Consider the following 21,212-nt stretch of genomic DNA (forward strand, 5'->3'; position numbering starts at 1 on the left):
CTGCTATATGGTAAGCTCCCAAAAGCTTAGTACGGTGCTCAGCACAGTGTCCTGAAGATTGCAGATGTTCAATAAATACTACTGATTGATAGCAGCAGAGGAGCAAGTTGGCTTAGTGGATAGAGCACAGTCCTGGTTCTAATCCCGGTTCCGTCACATGTCTGCTGTGTGAACTTGGGCAATTCACTTCTCTGGGCCTCAGTTACCTCGTCTGTAAAATGGGGATTAAGAGTGTGAGCCCTAAGTGGGACGGGGACTGTGTCCAACCTGAATGACTTGTCTCTACTCCAGTGTTTAGAAAAGTGTTTGGCACATAGTAAATGCTTAGCAAGTATCATTAATATTATCATTATTACTACTACTAGTAGTCAGGGAAGCAGCATGGCTCAGTGGAAAGAGCCCGGGCTTTGGAGTTGGAGGTCATGGGTTCAAATCCTGGCTCCACTGCTTGTCAGATCTGTGACTTTGGGCAAGTCACTTCACTTATCTGTGCCTCAGTTCCCTCATCTGTAAAATGGGGATGAAGACTGTGAGCCCCACGTGGGACAATCCGATGACCTTGTATCCTCCCTAGCGCTTAGAACAGTGCTTGGCACATAGTAAGCACCTAACAAATGCCATCATTATTACTACTAATACTAATAATAGTAATAATAATAATAATAATAATAATAATAGGCAGCTTTAGTTCCAAAGTGACAACATTTCAGACCCCTGCTCTTTTCAGTAGTAGTAGCAGCAGCAGCCAGCTAGACTGCTGCTTCCACCATAATAATAATAAAGATGGCATTTATTAAGCACTTACTATGTCCAATGCACTGTTCTAAGCACTGGGGAGGCTACAAGGTGATCAGGTTGTCCCACAGGGTGCTCACAGTCTCCATTTTACAGATGAGTTAACTGAGGTACAGAGAAGTTAAGTGACTTGCCCAAAATCACACAGCTGACAAGCGGCAGAGCCAGGATTTGAACCCATGACCTCTGACTCCAAAGCCCGCGCTCTTTCCACTGAGCCACGCTGCTTCACGCTGCTGCACCATAGCTGTCCTGGCCTGAATTGGTCCTCCCTGGGTGGGCATGAAGAGGACTTTCTGTCATGGCTGGAATGCTATTTTTTGGAGATGCCGGAAAATTCCATTCCTGCATGACCTTACGTGAAGATTTCTCCCAGAGCTCCAGGCAGGCTGTTGCCCTTCCCATCCAGTGGTGGTGATGGTGGTCTGGCTCAGGACAAATCAGTTCACCAGAGCTACTGCTAAGGCCTCTGCCACCACTATGCAGGTGGATGCAGGGACAACCTTGGCTCCTGACTCCACTAACATGGTCCGTTCTGAGCATCAGGGTTTCTGCTACCATGGGACAGCAGTGACTATGGAAGCTGTAGAGGTAATGAGTGGCAGCAACAATGGTGATGGCTTTACAGATTTACTATTCTATTTATTTTGTTAATGATGTGCATCTGGCTTTATTTCTATTTATTCTGATGACTTGACACCTGTCCACATGTTTTGTTTTGTTGTCTGTCTCCCCCTTCTAGACTGTGAGCCCATTGGTGGGTAGGGACCATCTCTTTATGTTGCCAACTTGTACTTCCCAAGTGCTTAGACAGTGCTCTGCACACAGTAAGCGTGAAATAAATATGATTGAATGAATGAATGAATGATGGGTACTGTCTCCCTTCTTCTCTGCCTCATTTCCCCTGTTCGCTGGAAGCAGCTTGGCTTCTGACTCCCTTCTGACCCTGGGAGTCAGAAGGACCAAGGTTCTAATCCTGGCTCCACCACCTGTCTGCTGTGGGACCTTGGGCAAGTCACTTCACTTCTCTGTCCCACAGTGACCTCATCTGTAAAATGGGGAATAAGACCGTAAACTCCACGGGGACATGGCCTGGGTCCAAGCTGATTAGCTTGTAGTAATGATAATAATGAATAATTGTGGTATTTGTTAAGTGCATATTATGTTCAGGCACAGTACTAAGCACTGTGGTGAATACAAGCAAAGCAGTTTGGACACAGTCCCTGTCCCACTTGGGACTCACAGTCTCAATCCCCATTTTACAGATGAGGTAACTGAGGCACAGAGAAGTGAAGTGACTTGCCCAAGGTCACACAGCAGACAAGTGGTGGGGCTGGGATTAGAACTCATGACCCTGTGATTCCCAGGCCCATGCTCTATCCACTGTGCCATGCTGCTTCTCATACTACACCACACTGCTTGTATTTAACCCGGTGCTTAGAACAGTGTTTGACACATAGTAAATGCTTAACAAATACCATCATCATTAGGTTTAGTTATGTCTACATAGAATAAAAATGAAGCTAGGGCAGATTAATTTGGCCAGAAACCCAATTAGGGAATATTTTAGACTAAATCCTTCTTGTGAGTTTTAGCTCCAAGCAAAGCTCTTGGGCAGCCAGTCACATGGCCCAAGCATAAGGTGCCTGATTTCATGGGAACCAGATCACCCATTTAGCCCTGGCAGTATTCAAACTCAGTAGCTTTAAATACTACCTTATAAGTGTACCTCGTAGACCTCAACTTTGGCATTTTAGTATTTGTGTCATTGATTGTATCCAGACATGTCTTGTTTGGGAATTGGCCTTCAGCTACGGTCACTGGGGTCTTTCACTTTCCATTTTTCTCTTGTGCTTTCTTTCTCTGTCTTACCTCCATCTCCATCCAGGCTAATATTAACACGGGGGTAAACAGGGCTTCGGACCAAGAGGCTCAGGCTTAAGGTGGGGGAGCTCACTCAATCCCCCAAATCACACCTTATCTTGACCATACCAATATAAGCTGCTGCTTGGGATATTCTACAACCTAGCCCTCACACTTGGCTCCGCTGGTGCTAACCTCACTGCGCCTCAATCTTGCCTGTCTCTCTGCTGATCCCTAGCCCACATCCTGCCTCTGGCCTGGAATGCCCTCAGTCTTCAAATCCAACAGACAACCACTCTCCCCCTCTTCAAAGCATTATTGAAGGCACATCTCCTCCAAGAGGCCTTCCCAGACTAAGCCCCGCTTTTCCTCATCTCCCACTCCCTTCTGCATTGCCCCGACTTGCTCTCTTTGCTCTTTGCCCTTCCCAGCCCCAATGCACTTACGTACATATCTGTAATGTTATTTAGCCCTTTGCTCTTCCCCACTCCCAGTCCCAAAGCACTTATGTACACATCTGTAGTTTTATTTATTTGTTTTGATGTCTATCTCCCCCACTCTAGCCTGTGAGCTTGTTGTGGGCAGGGAATGTCACTGTTTATGCTTGGCACATAGTAAGCGCTTAACAAATACCATCACTATTATTATTATTATTGTTACTGTACTTTCCCAAGGGCTTAGTAAAGTGCTCTGCACACAGTAAACGTTCAATAAATATGATTAAAGGGAATGAATTATGAAGCTGCAGTCCTGTCTAAAATGGTGCCACAAGGCAGTCTGTGCTGGCATTTATGATGCTTAAATAATAATAATAATGATAATAGCATTTATTAAGCGCTTACTATGTGCAAAGCACTGTTCTAAGCACTGGGGAGGATGCAAGGTGATCAGGTTGTCCCACATAGGGCTTACAGTCTTAATCCCCATTTTACAGATGAGCCAACTGAGGCACAGAGAAGCTAAGTGACTTGCCCAAGGTCACCCAGCTGACAATTGGTGGAGCCGGGCTTTGAATCCATGACCTCTGGCTCCCAAGTCTGTGCTCTTTCTACTGAGCCACACTGCTTCTCCTTAAAGAATTGCAGAGCTTTAAATTGAGGGGAATGAGCAACCCAAGAGAGGAGCCTGCATGTCTCAGAGTTCACCCTGCATAAAACCCTACCAACCACAAGCTTGTTTGGAATTTCATAAATCAAGAAGGATCTCAGGAGTGGAAACAAACATCAGTGTGCTCTTCTTGCTGTCAAATGTCTTTTGGAAAGGTTCACTAAAACATATTTAAAAGTATTAGACTCTGATGAGGCTTTTCCTTGGAAAACTGAAGTTGAGAATGCTCAGCTATATATTGCCAGATTGGCCACCCTCTATTGAAGGTTATTATAGGAAGAAATGGAAGTAGAAAATCCAACCAGGATCCAATTGCCTGGTCATCTGGGAAGGCCCCAGTGACCATAGCTGAAGGCCAATTCCCAAACAAGACATGTCTGGATATGATAAATGACACAAATACTAAAATGCTAAAGTTGAGGTCTACAAGGTACACTTATAAGGTAGTATTTAAAGCTACTGAGTTTGAATACTGCCAGGGCCAACTGGGTGATCTGGTTCCCATGAAATCAGGCACCTTATACTTGGGCCATGTGACTGGCTGCCCAAGAGCTTTGCTTGGAGCTAAGACTCACAAGAAGGATTTAGTCTAAAATATCCCCTAATTGGGTTTCTGACCAAATTAGTCTGCCCTAGCTTCATTTTTATTCGACATAGAGATAACTAAACCTAGTTACTGCCTGAAAATCTATTCTATGTGTCAGTGAGAGCAGACAGGCAAAATGGGGATTGGGAATATGAGCCCCTCATGGGCCAGGGACTGTGTCCAACCCAATTTGCTGGTAACCACCCCAGCACTTATTACAGCGCCTGGGACACAGTAAGCATTTAACAAATACCACAATTACTATTATTATTAAAAGGAAGTTTCCAACAGCCTGACTTCCCTTCACTCTGCCCTCAGAAGAACCCCACTCTACCTCAAAAAATGGGATCTCTGTCACTCAGGGCTGCAGGGGCCCAGCCTCCTTCCAGGATGTTCCAAACAATTTGGTGGGGGATGAGAGTTTGGCCTTCTGCCCAGCTTACGACCATATAATAAATGGATTCGACAAATTGGCTAGAAGAAGAAACAGTCATATAAGACTGCAGAAAGAAGATCAACTGAATCTCTAGCAGTGATTCAGGCATCAGCAAAGAAAATTTCATTTTAACAAGCATTATACTGAGAATCACTGGGTCTCAAATTCACAGTAATTGCTTTCAGTTTTAACAACAGTTCCCTGCCCAGTAGCTGTAGAATGCAAGAGGCTCTTGAGCCTACTTGCTCTCCCCTGAGACTGCTTGTCAGCTGGCTGGCAGAGTGTGTGCCAATTTAAAAGCTTAAGCAGCTATGGTTATGGTATTGACAAGAGGTCGGGCACTGATTTTAAAGGCTAAAGAGAAATATACAGAGGGAGAATGAAAGGGAAAGAAAAACCTCGTGTCCTTTTCGGAAAGACTAAAACAACTTGATTGATGGCTGTTTTCGTCCTGATTCAGATGAGCAATTGACATTAGGTGCATTCCATATCTCAATATAGCTACGTCTACTCCTTCTTAACCTTTGGAAGGCAGATATTTTAGAGAAAATATCTTACAGATTAATCATTCTAAATAACAGGGCACTGTCCACATTCATGACAGCGAGGGGCATTATAAATGACTGGATCCCATTTTATGTGGGGATGGGAGGAGGGTGAGATTGGTCGTTTTCTTGCTAGAAAACTCATTTTACCTCGTGGTTGATCATCAACATCATCAATCATATTTATTGAGTGCATACTGTGTGCAGAGCACTGTACTAAGCGCTTGGGAATTACAAGTTGGCAACATATAGAGACAGTCCCTACCCAACAGTGGGCTCACAGTCTTTTGAAGGCCACAGTTTGCTAAACCTTTGGAATGGAAAGTGTGGTGTTTTTCTTAGTATCATTAGTATCATTAGGTTTAGAATCAGTGAGAACTGTGATTTTTTGTATTACTGTTTTTAGATCTAAATAAAATAAGAAGCAGGTGGGAAACAACAACTGCTGCTGAAATGGAGAATGCAGAAAATCAATTATTCTGAACTTTTATTTCTAGAGGTCTGTCAGATTTAACAGTGGGAATTCCCAACACACAAAAGACAAGAAGGGAGGGTTGCTGAAAGACAAGATTACAGTTCGATTTCAAGGAACAGTATCGATGTCCGCACACAGATCTGAAACTGCCACGCTGGTATATTCTCTGGATTATGGCCCAAACCACTTATGCTCAGAGCTGTGATTGCAACAGAGTCATATCTTGGAGCAACAACAGACAGATTCCACTGCATTCAGTTAGCTAGCATTAGTGGTTGCCATAATTGCACCTGAGTTCAAGTTAGATCCCGTATTTCAATATTATAGGCCAACTCCTATTTAAAGCCCGAAGCCCGATTCCCTCTCTCATCATGTAAATGGCATTATCTTGGAAGCCCAGAAATCCTCCTGAGAGTTGTTTCATTTGTAAAACAACCTTGGAGTTGTTGTTATCTATAGTATTGTAGATTAAGGGAAACATTGTCCTTTATAGAGAAGCAATATGGGTTAGGCCTAGTGGCATAGTGGCCTTAATATGGTCAGAGAAGCAGTGTGGCTCAGTGGAAATAATAATAATAATAATAATAATAATGGCATTTGTTAAGTCCTTACTATGTGCAAAACACTGTTCTAAGTGCTGGGGAGGATGCAAGGTGATCAGGTTGTCCCACGTGGAACTCACAGTCTTAATCCCCATTTTACAGATGAGGTAACTGAGGCACAGAGAAGTTAAGCAATTTGCCTAAAGTCACACAGCTGGGTTTTGAACTCATGACCTCTGACTCCCAAGCCCGTGCTCTTTTAGACTGTGAGCCCACTGTTGGGTAGGGACTGTCTCTATATGTTGCCAATTTGTACTTCCCAAGCGCTTAGTACAGTGCTCTGCACATAGTAAGCGCTCAATAAATACGATTGATTGATTGATTTCTATTGAGCCACGCTGCTTCTCTAAAGAGCCTGGGCTTGGCAGTCAGAGATCGTGGGTTCCAATCCCGGCCCTGCCACTTGTCAGCTGTGTGACTTCAGGCAAGTCACTTAACTTCTCTGTACCTCGGTTACCTCATCTGTAAAATGGGGATTAAGACTGTGAGCCCCATGTGGGACAACCTCATTACCTTGTATCCCCCAGGAACAGTGCTTGGCATATAGTAAGCATTAACAAATGCCATTATTATTATTGTTAGTGATTAAAGCACAAGCTTGGGATTCAGAGGACCTGGATTCTAATCCATTTCCATGATTTGTCTGATGTGTAACAAGTGGGGCAAATCACTTAACTCTGCAAATCACTTAACTTCTTTAGATCTCAGTTCCCTCATCTGTAAAATGGGGTTTAAGGCTGTGAGCCCCATTAAGACTGTGGGACATGAACTATGTCCAGCCTGATTAGCTTGTATCTATCCCAGAGGTTAGTACAATGCCTGGCCCAGAGTAATCTCTTAATAAATACTGTTTAAAAAAATAGAAATGTTCCAATAGCCTCCTGAAATATTCTGAGCTATTCAATTTACTGAATCCTCAATAGAAGTATCCACCCTAAATTCTTGTAAGCAAGTGTTACTTTGAGCTGCTGCAACCAGTGCAGGCTGGATTCCACTGACTTTTGCTCATGTACCTGGAATAAATCTAATTCCTGCCACGGGAAGGATAAATATGACATTCGTATGTGATGAAAATTCCACAAAGGCAAGACTATTTTCAAAGACATGCTTGGGTTCACGTCAGACTGTCCAGATAATTATATCAATTTATCTTAATATGTGAAAGTAATTTGGTCATGTGAATAGCTACCACCAGTAGAAATATGATAAATTCAAATTAAAATGACAAAAACAGGTTAGCCAAGCTGACATCTTATCTAGTTATGAAAGCTCTAACATTCTAATTCTCATAAATATAGAGCGTTTTTTGACTCAAATGAAATTGACACTTTACAGTCTAGAACGTAATATTTTTTCTTCTTGAAAAGGGGTGTGCATGTAGAATTTTGAGGCTGCAAAGGACTTTAGGAGACCAATTACCCATTTACTACTTCCAAGGAAGACTGTATCCAAACATTTCCATAAAGAGAGTAGGTTATTCCATTCTCAAATATCTCCAAGCAAGGTTTTGTTAGGGGAAAAATACTTTTAAAATTATCTAGTAGGGGCAGAAAATAATTTTTAGCAAAAAATCATTAAGTAGTTTAGCACCAACCAAAAATGTAAAGACATGAAACATAAGAAAAGCATGGGCCTTACTATTCACATCGTACTTTTGACTCTAGATAGTCTTTCCACATGGAACAACATGGAACATTTAGTTGAAGTTAAAAACATTGCTTTCAATTTAAAAGATTATTTTAACTGACTCCCTAGGCTGTGTGTTAGTACAAAAATAAAGTGCTGGATTTTTGAGAGCTCTGGAATTTGCAATCTGAATTTCTGTTTATTCTGTTTGAGAAACCTGAATTGTCCTTAGGGGCCTAACTAATTTTAAAATAGTTTTCACACTTGAAATGTGTCTTTATTAAGCATTTTCAAGGCAACCAGAGATTCATGACATTCACCTATAGATCAGTGGTAATCATTACATTGTGCTCTTGGGTTGCTTGGTTGCTGAACTTTGTACTATCTTGGAAAGGCTCTGACAAGGAATAGAGTAACCATGGATATGGTATTTACACTTCTAAAAGGCATTGGAGGTTAAGGCAGTCCCCTTGCAAAATGGGGAAATGACTTATCCATTACTTGCATAGAAATAAATCCGATATGTGCAAGTGCTAAATAAAGAGCTCTGTGAATGGGGCCAAGCCTGCTTCCCGCCGGCATTTTCCCTATAGAAAACTGACAAAAGAGAAATAGGGAGGTAGATAAATTGGGATTTGGAAGCTTTGCAAGAGTTACTAGCCTCTAGAAATCTACTGGAAATAGGATGCGGGTCACATTCCTACCTCTGAATTGATTTTCATCGTCTCTTCAGTGTGGTAAAGTAGTAGCTTTTGCCCAGAAGAAGTTAGGTTAACGTAGACCTGCAGGCAGGGATACTGTGAGATTTTCCAGCAGTCTGGACCACAGCTAAAAGAGCAATTAAATGTTTCTGTGATGGATGCATTGAGCAGTGTGCACTGAGACTCTTCTATCCACACACTAGGGAGAGAAACGGAAGGTGAAAGAAAACATATTGAAAACTGCAGTGAGAAATAGGCACAATTAAAACTTTTTCTTCTTGCACCATTATCTTCTGAATTACCCTAACTAGTTGAGATGATATAGTTTAATTTTACGAATTTGGCCTTTCATAAAGACTGCTAATTGTATCAGATCTTTTACTTGGTTCAGGATGGTCCATTTAGAACTGTGTCCAGTGAATGTAGTTTGGATTTCAGTGGGGCCTGCTTTGTCTAATTGTAAATATGTTTTCAGAACGTTCATTAGAAAAGAAACCTCTTTGCAGGGATTACTAGTCATGGCCGAAATCTTCATGTCCTGTAACCTGGAAGGAGGAGAACTGTAGATAATTTCCAGTTGCTTATTGGATACAGTTATTTTGGTAGAGATTCTGAAATAAATGATGGATTGTTCTACGATCAGTGATAAACCTCTATAATTATATAATGACATAGTGGCAATCTAATGCTTCCTTAATATGATTATTATTGCTAACATTCATTAAACTCTTATAATGTGCACAGTTCTGCACCAGCCACTGGAGAGATACAAAACAATATGACTCATAATGGGCTCATCATCTGTTGGAGAAAATATACGGATATAACAATAACAATATAATAAAAATGCAAGTTTACTTCTTGGATAGGTCAGTCTCTAGGTAACTCATTGCTCAGGGAAACTGTTCTTAGCTCAAACAGGTGCAACATTTCCAGTGTTCTAAAAGCTGCAGGAGTTAGCATCTCCGGGACAGTGATTACATCTATAAATTCTCTCGTAGGCAGTCAAGCACTTAGTACGGTGAAATACACATGAAAGCACTCAGAAGATAACTATTGATTGATTGGAAAGCAAGCTTCGCTTCTCCAGTGATTGGAGGATCAGGAAAGGATCCTTTCTACTCTGGGCTTAATATACACACACTGGTAGAACTACATTGCTCAATTTTTATCATTTTTTTTTGTCTTTCTATGTAACTGTATGCCAGAGGCAGGACCCTGATCGATAGACTTGACAGACCAAATATCGCATCAGCGAAGACGCGTGGCTCAGTGGAAAGAGCACGGGCTTTGGAGTCAGAGGTCGCGGGTTCAAATCCAGGCTCTGCCAATTGTCAGCTGTGTGACTTTGGGCAAGTCACTTCACTTCTCTGGGCCTCAGTTCCCTCATCTGTAAAATGGGGATGAAGACTGTGAGCCCCCCGTGGGACAACCTGATCACCTTGTAACCTCCCCATTGCTTAGAACAATACTTTGCACATATTAAGCGCTCAGGAAATGCCATCAAAGTCTTTAGAGGGTTCTGAACAGATGCGTCAATCTGAAGATGTTCTGGAGCTCAGTGAATGAAAGGGAATCGAAGTTCTCAGCTTTTCGGAGAGAACAAAACTAACTGAAGGCCATCGGTAAAACCAAATAAAGCAATAACAACTGTGAAATGTGATGTCTCTATTTGAACAAATTGCTGTATTTCAGTTGGATTCTGTTTCTTAACATGAAGCTGTTAATTTACATGGAGACACGACTGTTATAAAATAGCTTGATTCCTTCTAAATTAAACCTCCATTTTTCATTTGAAAGTACATTGTTTCTGTAGATAGCTGGATATTACTTTGTCTCCCTACTGAATTAAACTAGTGCTGTGTTTTACTGTGGCAGCTAATCCTCACTTTTATGGACATCAGTGGGCTGCACAAGAGCTAATAGGAGGAATATTATATAAACACACGGTAGGTGCAGAACTACTCGGAATCTAGCATTTCCATTTTCTCTACCCCCGTTACTCAACTAATGGTAAATTGGAAACCTGAAAATAAGTAACACACTTTTATTTGCTTGGATAAGGTGCCAGGGGGTATAGGGAAGAGAAGGAAGGGAAGGTGAGAATAAGAGGCTGGAAGATGTAACAAAGCCCAGGGAGGCTTAGTGGAAAGAGGTCAAGATTGAGAGTCAGAGGACCTGGGTTCTGTTGATCTCAGCTTTACCACTTGCCTGTTGGGTGTATATTTAGGCAAGTCACTTAACTTCTCCATGCCTCAGTTTCCTCATCTGTAAAATGGGGATTAAACAATAATAATAATAATAATTGAGGTATTTGTTAAGGGTTTACTATTTGCCAAGCACTGTACTAAGCACTGGGGTGGATACTAAAAAATAATAATCATGGCATTTGGTAAGTGCTATGTGCAAAGCACTGTTCTAAGCACTGGGGAGGAGACAGGGTGATCAGGTTGTCCCACGTGGGGCTCACAGTCTTAATCCCCATTTTACAGATGAGGTAACTGAGGCACAGGGAAGCTAAGCGACTTCCCCAAAGTCACACAGCTGACAAGTGGCGGAGTCGGGATTAGAACCCATGACCTCTGACTCCCAAATCCGTGCTCTTTCCACTGAGCCACACTGGGTTTGGACACAGCTCCTGTCCCACATGGGACTCACAGTCTCAATCCCCATTCTACAGATGAGGTAACTGAGGCTCAGAGAAGTTAAGTGGCTTGCTCAAGGTCACACTGTAGACAAGTGGCAGAGCTGGGATTAGAACGCATGACCTTCTGACTCCTAGGCGCGTGCTCTAGCCACTCCCCACCTTAGACCGTGGGCCCCATGTGGGACAGGGACAATGTCTGATTAGATTGGATTGCTTCTACCTCAGCACTTTGCAAACAGTAAACCCTTTACAAATGCTATTATTGTTACTAGGCTCCAAGAACCTCAACAGAATAGAGAACATTACCTTTGCATGTAGGAACGAAGGAGTGTGATTCCCAAGAGAAAGTACATCATAATGGAGCACACCATCATGGCCAGTCCCAGAAGAATGGCCCGATCTTCTCCAGCTTTCAAAGCAGTGACAGTTTTCCTTTTGTCCAGGAGGTCGTGGTCCCTGATTTTTTGGTAAATATTTCTGAGGTTGAAAATAATACATTCTTATGTGACGTTCACATTCAATCAGCGCACCCCTGGAGGGTGGGTAAATCCACCGCCACGGCCTTCTCGGGAGCAGGAAAGCCTCAGAAGGAGCCTCCAGCGATTGGATTCCTGCTGATAGAGCAGGACATGCCCCTCTGGAATACTCCAAAGCCATAACAGGGAGCGAAAACAGAAACCCTTTTATGATAAATGTAAAAATTTACTTTTTAGATATTTTGAAATTATCTTCCCATAGCCCTACCCCACCCCAAATCTTGAATAATAACCATCTTTCTCCGTTCCCTAAAAATTATTTAGATGAGTTTTTTTCCCCCACCCACAAAATCTCATGCCTTCTGCTCCCTGAGAAATTTGTCATTTGGTAACAATTTGTCATTTTTCCCATTTTTAATAATGAGGCAAACCAACAGTAAAATAAATGCCAATACACTATAGGCATAGACCCAGCTTTCTTTTTTATTTCCACTGTTCACAGATGAAGGAGTCCTTTTTTGTAGATTCTCAACAGTGTCATCTTTCTCAAATTTGACTTGATTTTTACATCTATGTTGATTTATGAATCAGGAGGAAAATGAAGGTGAAGGAATAATGATGTGGCATTAATTTCACCAACATTTAGCTGTGTGGCATTTTAGAATGTGATGGCAGAATGGAATAAAAACAATGATTATTCTTAGAATTGCAGGGATGGTGTCTTTCAAGTGTTTTTAAGCAGCCCTCCGTTACACCTCAATTACTTCAGTTGGAGAGTCAGCATTTCCCAAATAAGTTATTTTATTTTATTTTTTTTTACCAGAGAGAGCCATTAATGTAAAGGAATGGAAGAAATACATAAGTAATATGGGGAAATTAGAAAACCAAAAGCCTGTAAGTTGAATGAAAGATCTGGGAAAGAGAGGGAAAAGACTTGGGGAGAATGGGGCAGCTGCAAAAAGAAGGTAGGAGAAGAGAAGATGAGGTCTAGAAATAGAGTGGCAGATGGAGAAAAAGGAGGGGGGAAGAGAGTTAAAAGCAAAGAGAAGGGGTTCTTGGGACTTAGGAGTAGAAGGAAATATGACTTTTTGTTTGTTTTTAAATGGTATTTTTTAAGTGCTTACTATGCACCAGCCACTGTTCTAAGTGCTGGGTTAACTACAAGCTAATTGGGTAGGACAAAGTCCAAGTTCCTAATGGGGCTCTGAGTCTTCATCCCTTTTTATATATGAGGGAACTGAGGCACAGAGAAATTTAGCATCTTGCTCAAGGTCACACAGCAGACAGGTGGCGGAGCTGAGATTAGAACTGTGCTCTGTCCCCTACACCATGCTGTTTCTGTGAATCAAATGGACCATTTGGTATACATTAATGTAACAGTTACTAGATTATTCCTGAAGGAGGGCTTATATCCACTGATGAGGAAAATATAAAGATCAATAGAGAATTATACCTGAGAGCGAGAAAGGATGGGTATCTTTTTATCCTCATTACCATCGATATATTTATTGAGCAACTCACTAGACACTCGGGAAATGCACCAAAACAGACCATTTTCACCCTTCTTATCATTGAGTTTGGTTACTTCTTTAGGGCTCCTTCAGGTCTCTCAGGACTATCATTCATCTAGGACTTCTCTGACTCTCCAAGAACTATAATCTGTTATCCTGTAACACGGTGATTGTGTTCCTGATGAACTCTGCATTGAGGAATACTTGAATTATGGTCTGTACACCTCGTTTGGCACTACATACATTCTCACAGCCATTCCTTCCGACAGTGCATTGCGCTCTACCCAGGTAGACACAAACAGTCAGAAAAACAGGCCCTAATTCCCCAAGAGTGCCCTAGTGAAACTGTTTAGCAAAAGCACGTATTATGGAAGAACTAAATGTATTCCTTTCACATCTGCTTATTCATCTCTCTTTCCTCAATCAACCAATGATTGAACACTTCTTCTGTGCAGAGCACTGTACTAAGCACATGGGAGTAATAATAATAATAATAATAATAATAATAATAATAATAATAATGATACTTGTTAAGCACTTACTATGGGCCAAGCACTTTTCTAAGTGCTGGGATAGATGCAAGTTAAGCAAGTTGGATGCAGTCCCTGTCCCACATGAGCCTCACACTCTTAATCACCACTTTACAGATGAAATAACTGAGGCCCAGAGAAGTTAAGTGACTTGGCCAAGGTCACACAGCAGACGTGGTGGATCCGGGGCTAGAACTCAGGCCCTTCAGACTCTCAGGCCACAGTCTATCCACTAAAAAGCACTGCTTCTCTTACAGTACTGTACAAAACTGTTGGCAGATATGTTCCTTGCCCATAGTGAGCTTGCAGTCTAGAAGAGGTGACAGACATTATGAATTGTAAATAAATAATTTACAGATATGTACATAAGTGCTTTGGGGCTGCGGGTGAGATGAATACCAAATGCACAAAAGGTATTCATTCATTCAATCATATTAGTCATGTGAATGAATCATGAATTCATACATATGAATCATATCAATTCAATTGAGATAGATGAGATTAAGACACAGTGAATAAACTGGTGCTAGAGAAAGGGAGCATGCAGGCTCGGTTGTAGTAGATTAGAATTGGGTAGGGACCGTCTTTATATGTGGCCAACTTGGACTTCCCAAGCGCTTAGGACAGTGCTCTGCACACAGTAAGCGCTCAATAAATACGATTGAATGAATGAATTTATTTTACTTGGACATGTTTATTCTATTTATTTTATTTCGTTTATATGTTCTGTTTTGTTGTTTGTCTCCCCCTTCTAGACTGTGAGCCCGCTGTTGGGTAGGGACCGTCCCTGTGTGGCCGACTTGTACTTCCCAAGCACTTAGGACAATGCTCTGCACACAGGAAGTGCTCAATAAATACGATTGAATGAATTAATTTATTTATTTTACTTGTACATATTTATTTTATTTCATTAATATGTTCTGTTTTGTTGTCTGTCTCCCCCTTCTAGTCTGTGAGCCCTCTTTTGGGTAGGGACCATCTCTCTATGTTGCCAACTTGTACTTCCCAAGTGCTTAGTCCAGTGCTCTGCACACAGTAAGCGCTCAATAAATATGATTGAATGAATGAATTTATTTTATTTGTACATATTTCTTCTATTTATTTTATTTTGCTAATATGTTCTGTTTTGTTGTCTGTCTCCCCCTTCTAGACTGTGAGCCCGCTGTTGGGTAGGGACTGTCTCTATATGTTGCCGACTTGGACTTCCCAAGTGCTTAGTACAGTGCTCTCTGTACACAGTAAGCGCTCAATAAACACGACTGAATGAATGAATGAATATGAACATATTTATCACACTATTTATTTATTTATTTTACTTGTACACATTTATTCTATTTATTTTATTCTGTTAATATGTTCTGTTTTGTTGTCTGTCTCCCCCTTCTAGACTGTGAGCCTGCTGTTGGGTAGGGACCGTCTCTCTATGTGGCCAACTTGTACTTCCCAAGCGCTTAGTACAGTGCTCTGCACATAGTGAGCGCTCAATAAATACGATTGAATGAATGAATGAATGAGCCCGGGCTTTGGAGTCAGAGGTCATGGGTTCAAATCCCGGCTCTGCCAATTGTCAGCTGTGTGACTTTGGGGAAGTCACTTAACTTCTCTGTGCCTCAATTACCTCATCTGTAAAACGGGGATTAAGACTGTGAGCCCCCTGTGGGATAACCTAATCCCCTTGTAACCATCTCAGCACTTAGAACAGTGCTTTGCACATAGTAAGCACTTAATAAATGCCATCATTGTTATTATTAGTGAGGTGAAGTAGGACAGGGGGAGCTGACTGACCACTTTAAAACCAATGGTATGGCATTTCTGTTGAATGCGGAGCTGGACAGGTAGCTATTGGAGGTTGTTAAGCAGTGCGGAGATGTGGACTGAACATTTTTTTAGAAAAATGATCCGGTCAGCAGAGTGAACTATGGATTAGAGTGGGGAGAGACAGGAGGCAGGGCAGTCAGTGAGGAGGCAGATGCAGTAGTCAAGGCAGAGTAGGAGAAATGCTTGAATCAGCCTTGTAACAGTTTGGATGGAGAGGAAAGGGCAGACTGTAGTGATGTTATGCAGGTAAAACTGGCAGGATTTGGTAACAAATTGAATATGTGGGTTGTATGAGAGAGATAAGTTGAGGACAACATCGAGGTAACAGACTAGTGATATAAGAGGGATAGTAGTATTGCCTACAGCGATGGGAAAGGCAAAGGAAGCATGGATAGAGCATGGGCCAGGGAATCAGAAGGACCTGGGTTTTAATCCCAGCTCTGCCATTTTCTGCTAAGTGACCTTGGGCAAGTCACTTAACTCCTCTATGCCTCAGTTTCATCATCTGTGAAGAGGAGATTAAGATTGTGAGCTCCATTTGGGACAGGGTCTATGTCCAATCTTATTACCTTATATCTACTCCAACACTTAACATAGTGTTTGGCACATTGTAAGCACTTAAATGCCATAAAAACTGGTGGGGAAGGGCAGGGATGGGAATATAAAATAGTTCTGTTTTGGACATGTTTAGTTTAACATGTCCATGGAACATCCAAGAAGATGTATCCTGAAGGCAGCAGGAAATATCATCATCATCATCATCAATCGTATTTATTGAGTGCTTACTGTGTGCAGAGCACTGTACTAAGCGCTTGGGAAGTACAAGTTGGCAACATATAGAGACAGTCCCTACCCAACAGTGGGCTCACAGTCTAAAATATGAGGCTACAGAGGAGAGAAGTCAGGGTTGGAGGGGTAAATTTATGAAACATCTTTGTAAAGATGGTTGTTAAAGCCATGGGATTGAATGAATTCACCAAGGGAGTCACTGTAAATGGAAACTAGAAGGGGACCCAGAACTGAGCCTTGAGGAAATCCCACAGAGGGTGGGAGGCAGAGGAGAAGCCTTCAAACGAGGCTGATAAGGAGAGGTCAGAGAGATAGGTGGAGAACCAGGAAAGGACAGTGTCAGTGAAGCCAAGTTTAAATAATGTCCACAGTGTCAAAGGCAGCTGAGAGGTCTAAGAGGATTAGGATGGATTCGGTGAGAAGAAAGTCATCAGTGACCTTAGAGAGGGCTGTAATATGGAGTTAAGGGGCGGAAATCAAATTGGAGGAGATCAAGGAAAGAATTGCAGAAGGGGGAATGGGGTCAGTAGGTACAGACAATTCACTCAAGGATAGGATAGGGGATACCTAAGCATGTTTAAAAGCAGAGGGGAAGAAGTCATTGGAAAGTGAATGGTTGAAAACGGCAGTCGAGGAGGAAAGAAAGGAGGGAGCAAATATTTTAGTAAGGTTTGAAGGAATAATAATAATAATAATAATGGCATTTATTAAGTGCTTACTATGTGCAAAGCACTGTTCTAAGCCCTGGGGAGGTTACAAGGTGATTAGGTTGTCCCATGGGGGGCTCACAGTCTTAATCTCCATTTTACAGATGAGGTAACTGAGGCCCAGAGACGTTAAGTGACTTGCCCAAATTCACACAGCTGACAATTGGTGGAGCCAGAATTTGAACCCATGACCTCTGACTCCAAAGCCTGTGCTCTTTCCATTGAGCCATGCTGCTTCTCTAATTCTTCTCTAAGGAATGGCATTGGAGATGCAGGGGGAAGGTGTAGATTTTGGGAGTAGGTGAGAGATATCTTCTTGAGATATTGCAGAGAATAGAGGGAGGGGCAAAGGGAAAGAGGGGGAGTGGAGAGGAGCAGGGGAGATTTTAGGAAGATATTCCCTGATGGTTTAATTTTGTTGATGACTTATGCGGCCAGGTCATTAGGGAAAAGAGCTGGTAGAGGTGGGGAGACAGGAGTTGTGGGGAGAGAGCTAAACATCTGGAACAGCTGGTGGAGGCAATGGCTATGGTAGAAAGGAGAAGTATTGTTGTTGGGTAGAGGAAAGGGCTGAATTCATTCATCCATTCAGTTGTACTTAGCATTGATTGTGCACAGCACTATACTAAGCACTTGGGAGAGTATAATACAACAATAAACAGACACATTTCCTGCCCATAACGAGCTGACAGGCTGCACTGAAGGAGATAAGAATGAATTTAAGATGGGCAAAGTCAGAGACGTGTGGATTTCCTCCAAAAGCAGTCCATCGTTCAAGGACACGAGAGGAGGAAGTGTACTGTGGAGGTGATTCAGGGTTGCAGGTTAGTGGTACGAGATCAGCAGAGGGACAGGGGAGTGAGGGGAGTTGAGTTCAGTGGAGAAGGTGGTGTTGGAGGCTACAATTTGTGCGTCAAGAGAAAATAGTTTGGGCATGGAGACCAAATGGGTCATGACGGCTTAAGACTATTGGAGGGGCGTCAAAAGACTGGAGGGAACAGGACCGATTTGCAGGGAGAGTGTGTGTGGAAGAGAGAGCAGGTGGGAAGGTTGTCTTCTAATAGAGGAATTTCAAGTTTGGTGAGGGTAGAGATTGTTCAGCGACTAGAGATGAAATATAATAATAATAATAATGATGATGGTATTTGTTAAGTGCTTAACTATGTGCCAGGCACTGTACTAAGCATCTAATGTGTGTCCGATTGAGTGTGAGGTGGGGATGAACAGGAGGATGGTGGAGTTGAGGAGTGAGAGGAAATGAACAGTTCTCCTGCTGCTCTTGCTGCTATTACTACTACTACTATTATTACTAGTACTATTATTACTACTTGCCCTCTCTCTAGGTCTCATTTTCATTGATGAATCCTTCTTTGGCATTATAAGACTTTCTATTCAAACTCCAATTCTTTAAACTTGACCCCTTTGAGCACTATTTTTCAAAGCACAGATCGGCAGCTAAATGTCCCAGGAGGGAAGCCCTTTATACCTGTAAGTGACAACTTGAGCTTCACTGGCTCCCTGGACCTGATGTAAAATGATAATCTGAAACTACTCTTCTATTATTATTTATCAAAATGTATTTAACTCTGATAGCTACTATTGAGATTTGCATTTTTCCCAGATGAAAGCAGATAGGAAGGTGTCAAAAGTGAGACAATTCTAGAACAGTTTCCAGTCACACAGCATAACTTATGTCAGTCTGTAGACATAGGAGACACAGTGCAATCAGTCAATAATGTCTCCAGAGCAGCCTGCATATAAAAATGATCAAATGGAGGATTGAAAAACAAATTGGAATGCAAAAATAGTTATAAATGTTCTTCATATGCTTGGGAATGTGCACAGAGAACAATGACAGTAGGCTTCCAAGGCACTGGAAGGCATTTGAGAAAACTGGATATAACTCAATAGGAGAATGAATCAAGGCTGTCTTAGGTCTCAGTTTGAGAGATAGAGCTCATTGGGGTCTTAAAAGAACCTGCCAGAGAAAGAAGAAATCTGCCTCGGCTGAATAGTTTTTGTTTGCTGGATGGGAAATTTTTATTACAAATCTCCTAAATGTGAGGCCTTTAAATACTACTAATAATAACAACGTTAATTCATTCAATCAATCATATTTATTAAGCACTTACTGTGTGCAAAGCACTATACTAAGTGCTTGGGAAAGGACAATACAACAATAAACAGTGACATTCCCTGCCCACGATGAGCTCACGGTCTAGAGGTGGGGAGGCCGACATCAATACAAGTAAATCAAATTACAGATATATAAGTAAGTGCTGTGGGACTGGGGCTGGGAGAAGAGCAAAGAGAGCAAATTAGGGTGACACAGAAGGGAGTGGGAGATGAGGAAAAGTGGGGCTTAGTCTGGGAAGGCCTTTTGGAGGAGATGTGCTTTTAATAAGGCTTTGAAGGTGAAGAGAGTAATTGTCTGTCAGATTTAAGAAGGTTCCACATGCCAGGCTCTGTTCTAAGTATTGGGGTTGACACAAGATAATCATGTGGGATACAGTCCCTGCCCCACATGGGGTTCACAATATAAATAGGAGGGAGTAGGATTTAATCCCCATGTTACAGATGAGGAAACTGAGGCATAGAGAAGTTAAGTGACTTCCCCAAGGTGACACAGCAGTCAAGTGGCAGGTTCAGGATTAGAACTCAGGTTCTCTGAATCCAAGTTCTGTGCTGTTTCAACTAGACCATGTTGCTTCTCATTATAGAATGTTTTTATGAACAGATTTAAAATGTATACCTCCTAATCCCTCCCCAGTTTTCTCACCTTCAATGCATAGAGGGTGGGCATATTTGAAATTACTTTATGGCAGAAAGTGCCCCTCTGCTCACCCCTACAAGAGAAAGCAATGTTGCAAGGAGCCCAGGCTTGGTTGACAGAGAGACTACATTCTTATCCTGTCTTTTTGTGTGTGTGACTTAGGCCTGCTGAGTGACCTTGGGAAAGGCACTTTTGTTATTTGTGCCTCAGTTTCCTCACCTATAAAATAGGGATAAAATACCTCTTCTTCCTCCCACTTAGACTGTGAGCCCCCATATGGGACAGGAACTGTGCCTGACTTGTTTATCTTCTATCTACCTTGGCACTTATTAGAGCTCTTGGCTCACAGGAAGCACTTAACCAATATTATTACTATTCTTAGAGCTAGAATTGAAGCCAATTCATCATCAGGTGTGGAAGAAGCTTCCTTAACCACTTTCAAAGAGGCACAGAGATGTTCCTTCTGGGGAAGGGAATGATCACTGGGGGGTGCTGGAAGTAAATTTGTGTCTTGAGGTTTACAGGTTCCCAGGAGGGGAAAGATGATAATGGTATGCTTCTTTCCCCAATCTAAGCATGTAAGCAGCTAGCACTTGTTAGCCTGCCTTACCCTAACCCCTGCAAACATATGGGATAATCTGGCCAAATGTTTTTGAACCAGGAATCATTAGTAAGTATTGATGTAGAAATTAGCAAAACATTAATTCTCTCCATACTACAGTCCAGAGTGTAAACTCCTTGTGGGCAGAGAACATGTCTACCAGATATGTTATACTGTACTCTCCCAAACACTCATATACAAGTGCCCAATAAATACCACTGATTGACTGACTGATTTGGTGTGGCTCTAGCATAGTAGCAGTAATATTTACTGAGGACCCATGGGATGCATTGCCTTACACTAAGCACTTGGTAAGTGCAAAAAAAAGAAGTGACACAATCCCTCATACCCTGCTTGTATCCAACCCAGCGCTTAGTACAGTGCCCGACACATAGTAAGTGCTTAACAAATGCCATAATAATAATAATAATTACTACTTATCATTATTATTATTATCCCTGCCCACGAGTAGCTTACATTTTATTTTTGATACATGTAATTCACAGGCATGGTCTATGGGACAATTACGTAAAATGAAGAACTCTAGTGGTGGTGATGGTGGAACAAAAGTGCACAGTTTCCCTTCAACTAGCTGATAGAGCACAGAGCTGGGAGTCAGAAGGA

The 21,212-nt window shown here is 42.0% G+C and overlaps 1 protein-coding gene across 4 annotated transcripts in view; it reads right to left on the bottom strand.

The window, feature by feature from the left end:
- KCNMB2 (potassium calcium-activated channel subfamily M regulatory beta subunit 2) overlaps nucleotides 1-21,212 on the bottom strand; it is a 314,334-nt gene that overhangs the window by 15,482 nt on the left and 277,640 nt on the right. For 3 of the 4 annotated variants that reach the window (XM_038747314.1, XM_038747321.1, XM_038747299.1), the window contains exons 3-4: nucleotides 11,690-11,860; nucleotides 8,740-8,935 (exon numbers count right to left, since the gene is read on the bottom strand). In XM_038747314.1, coding sequence (XP_038603242.1) covers nucleotides 8,740-8,935; nucleotides 11,690-11,860 — 367 coding nt within the window. The remainder of the gene's footprint in view (nucleotides 1-8,739; nucleotides 8,936-11,689; nucleotides 11,861-21,212) is intronic. The other variant, XM_038747306.1, reaches the window with a different exon arrangement.

The sequence above is a fragment of the Tachyglossus aculeatus genome, chromosome 1, assembly GCF_015852505.1.
Source record: "Tachyglossus aculeatus isolate mTacAcu1 chromosome 1, mTacAcu1.pri, whole genome shotgun sequence".
Taxonomy (NCBI): domain Eukaryota; kingdom Metazoa; phylum Chordata; class Mammalia; order Monotremata; family Tachyglossidae; genus Tachyglossus; species Tachyglossus aculeatus.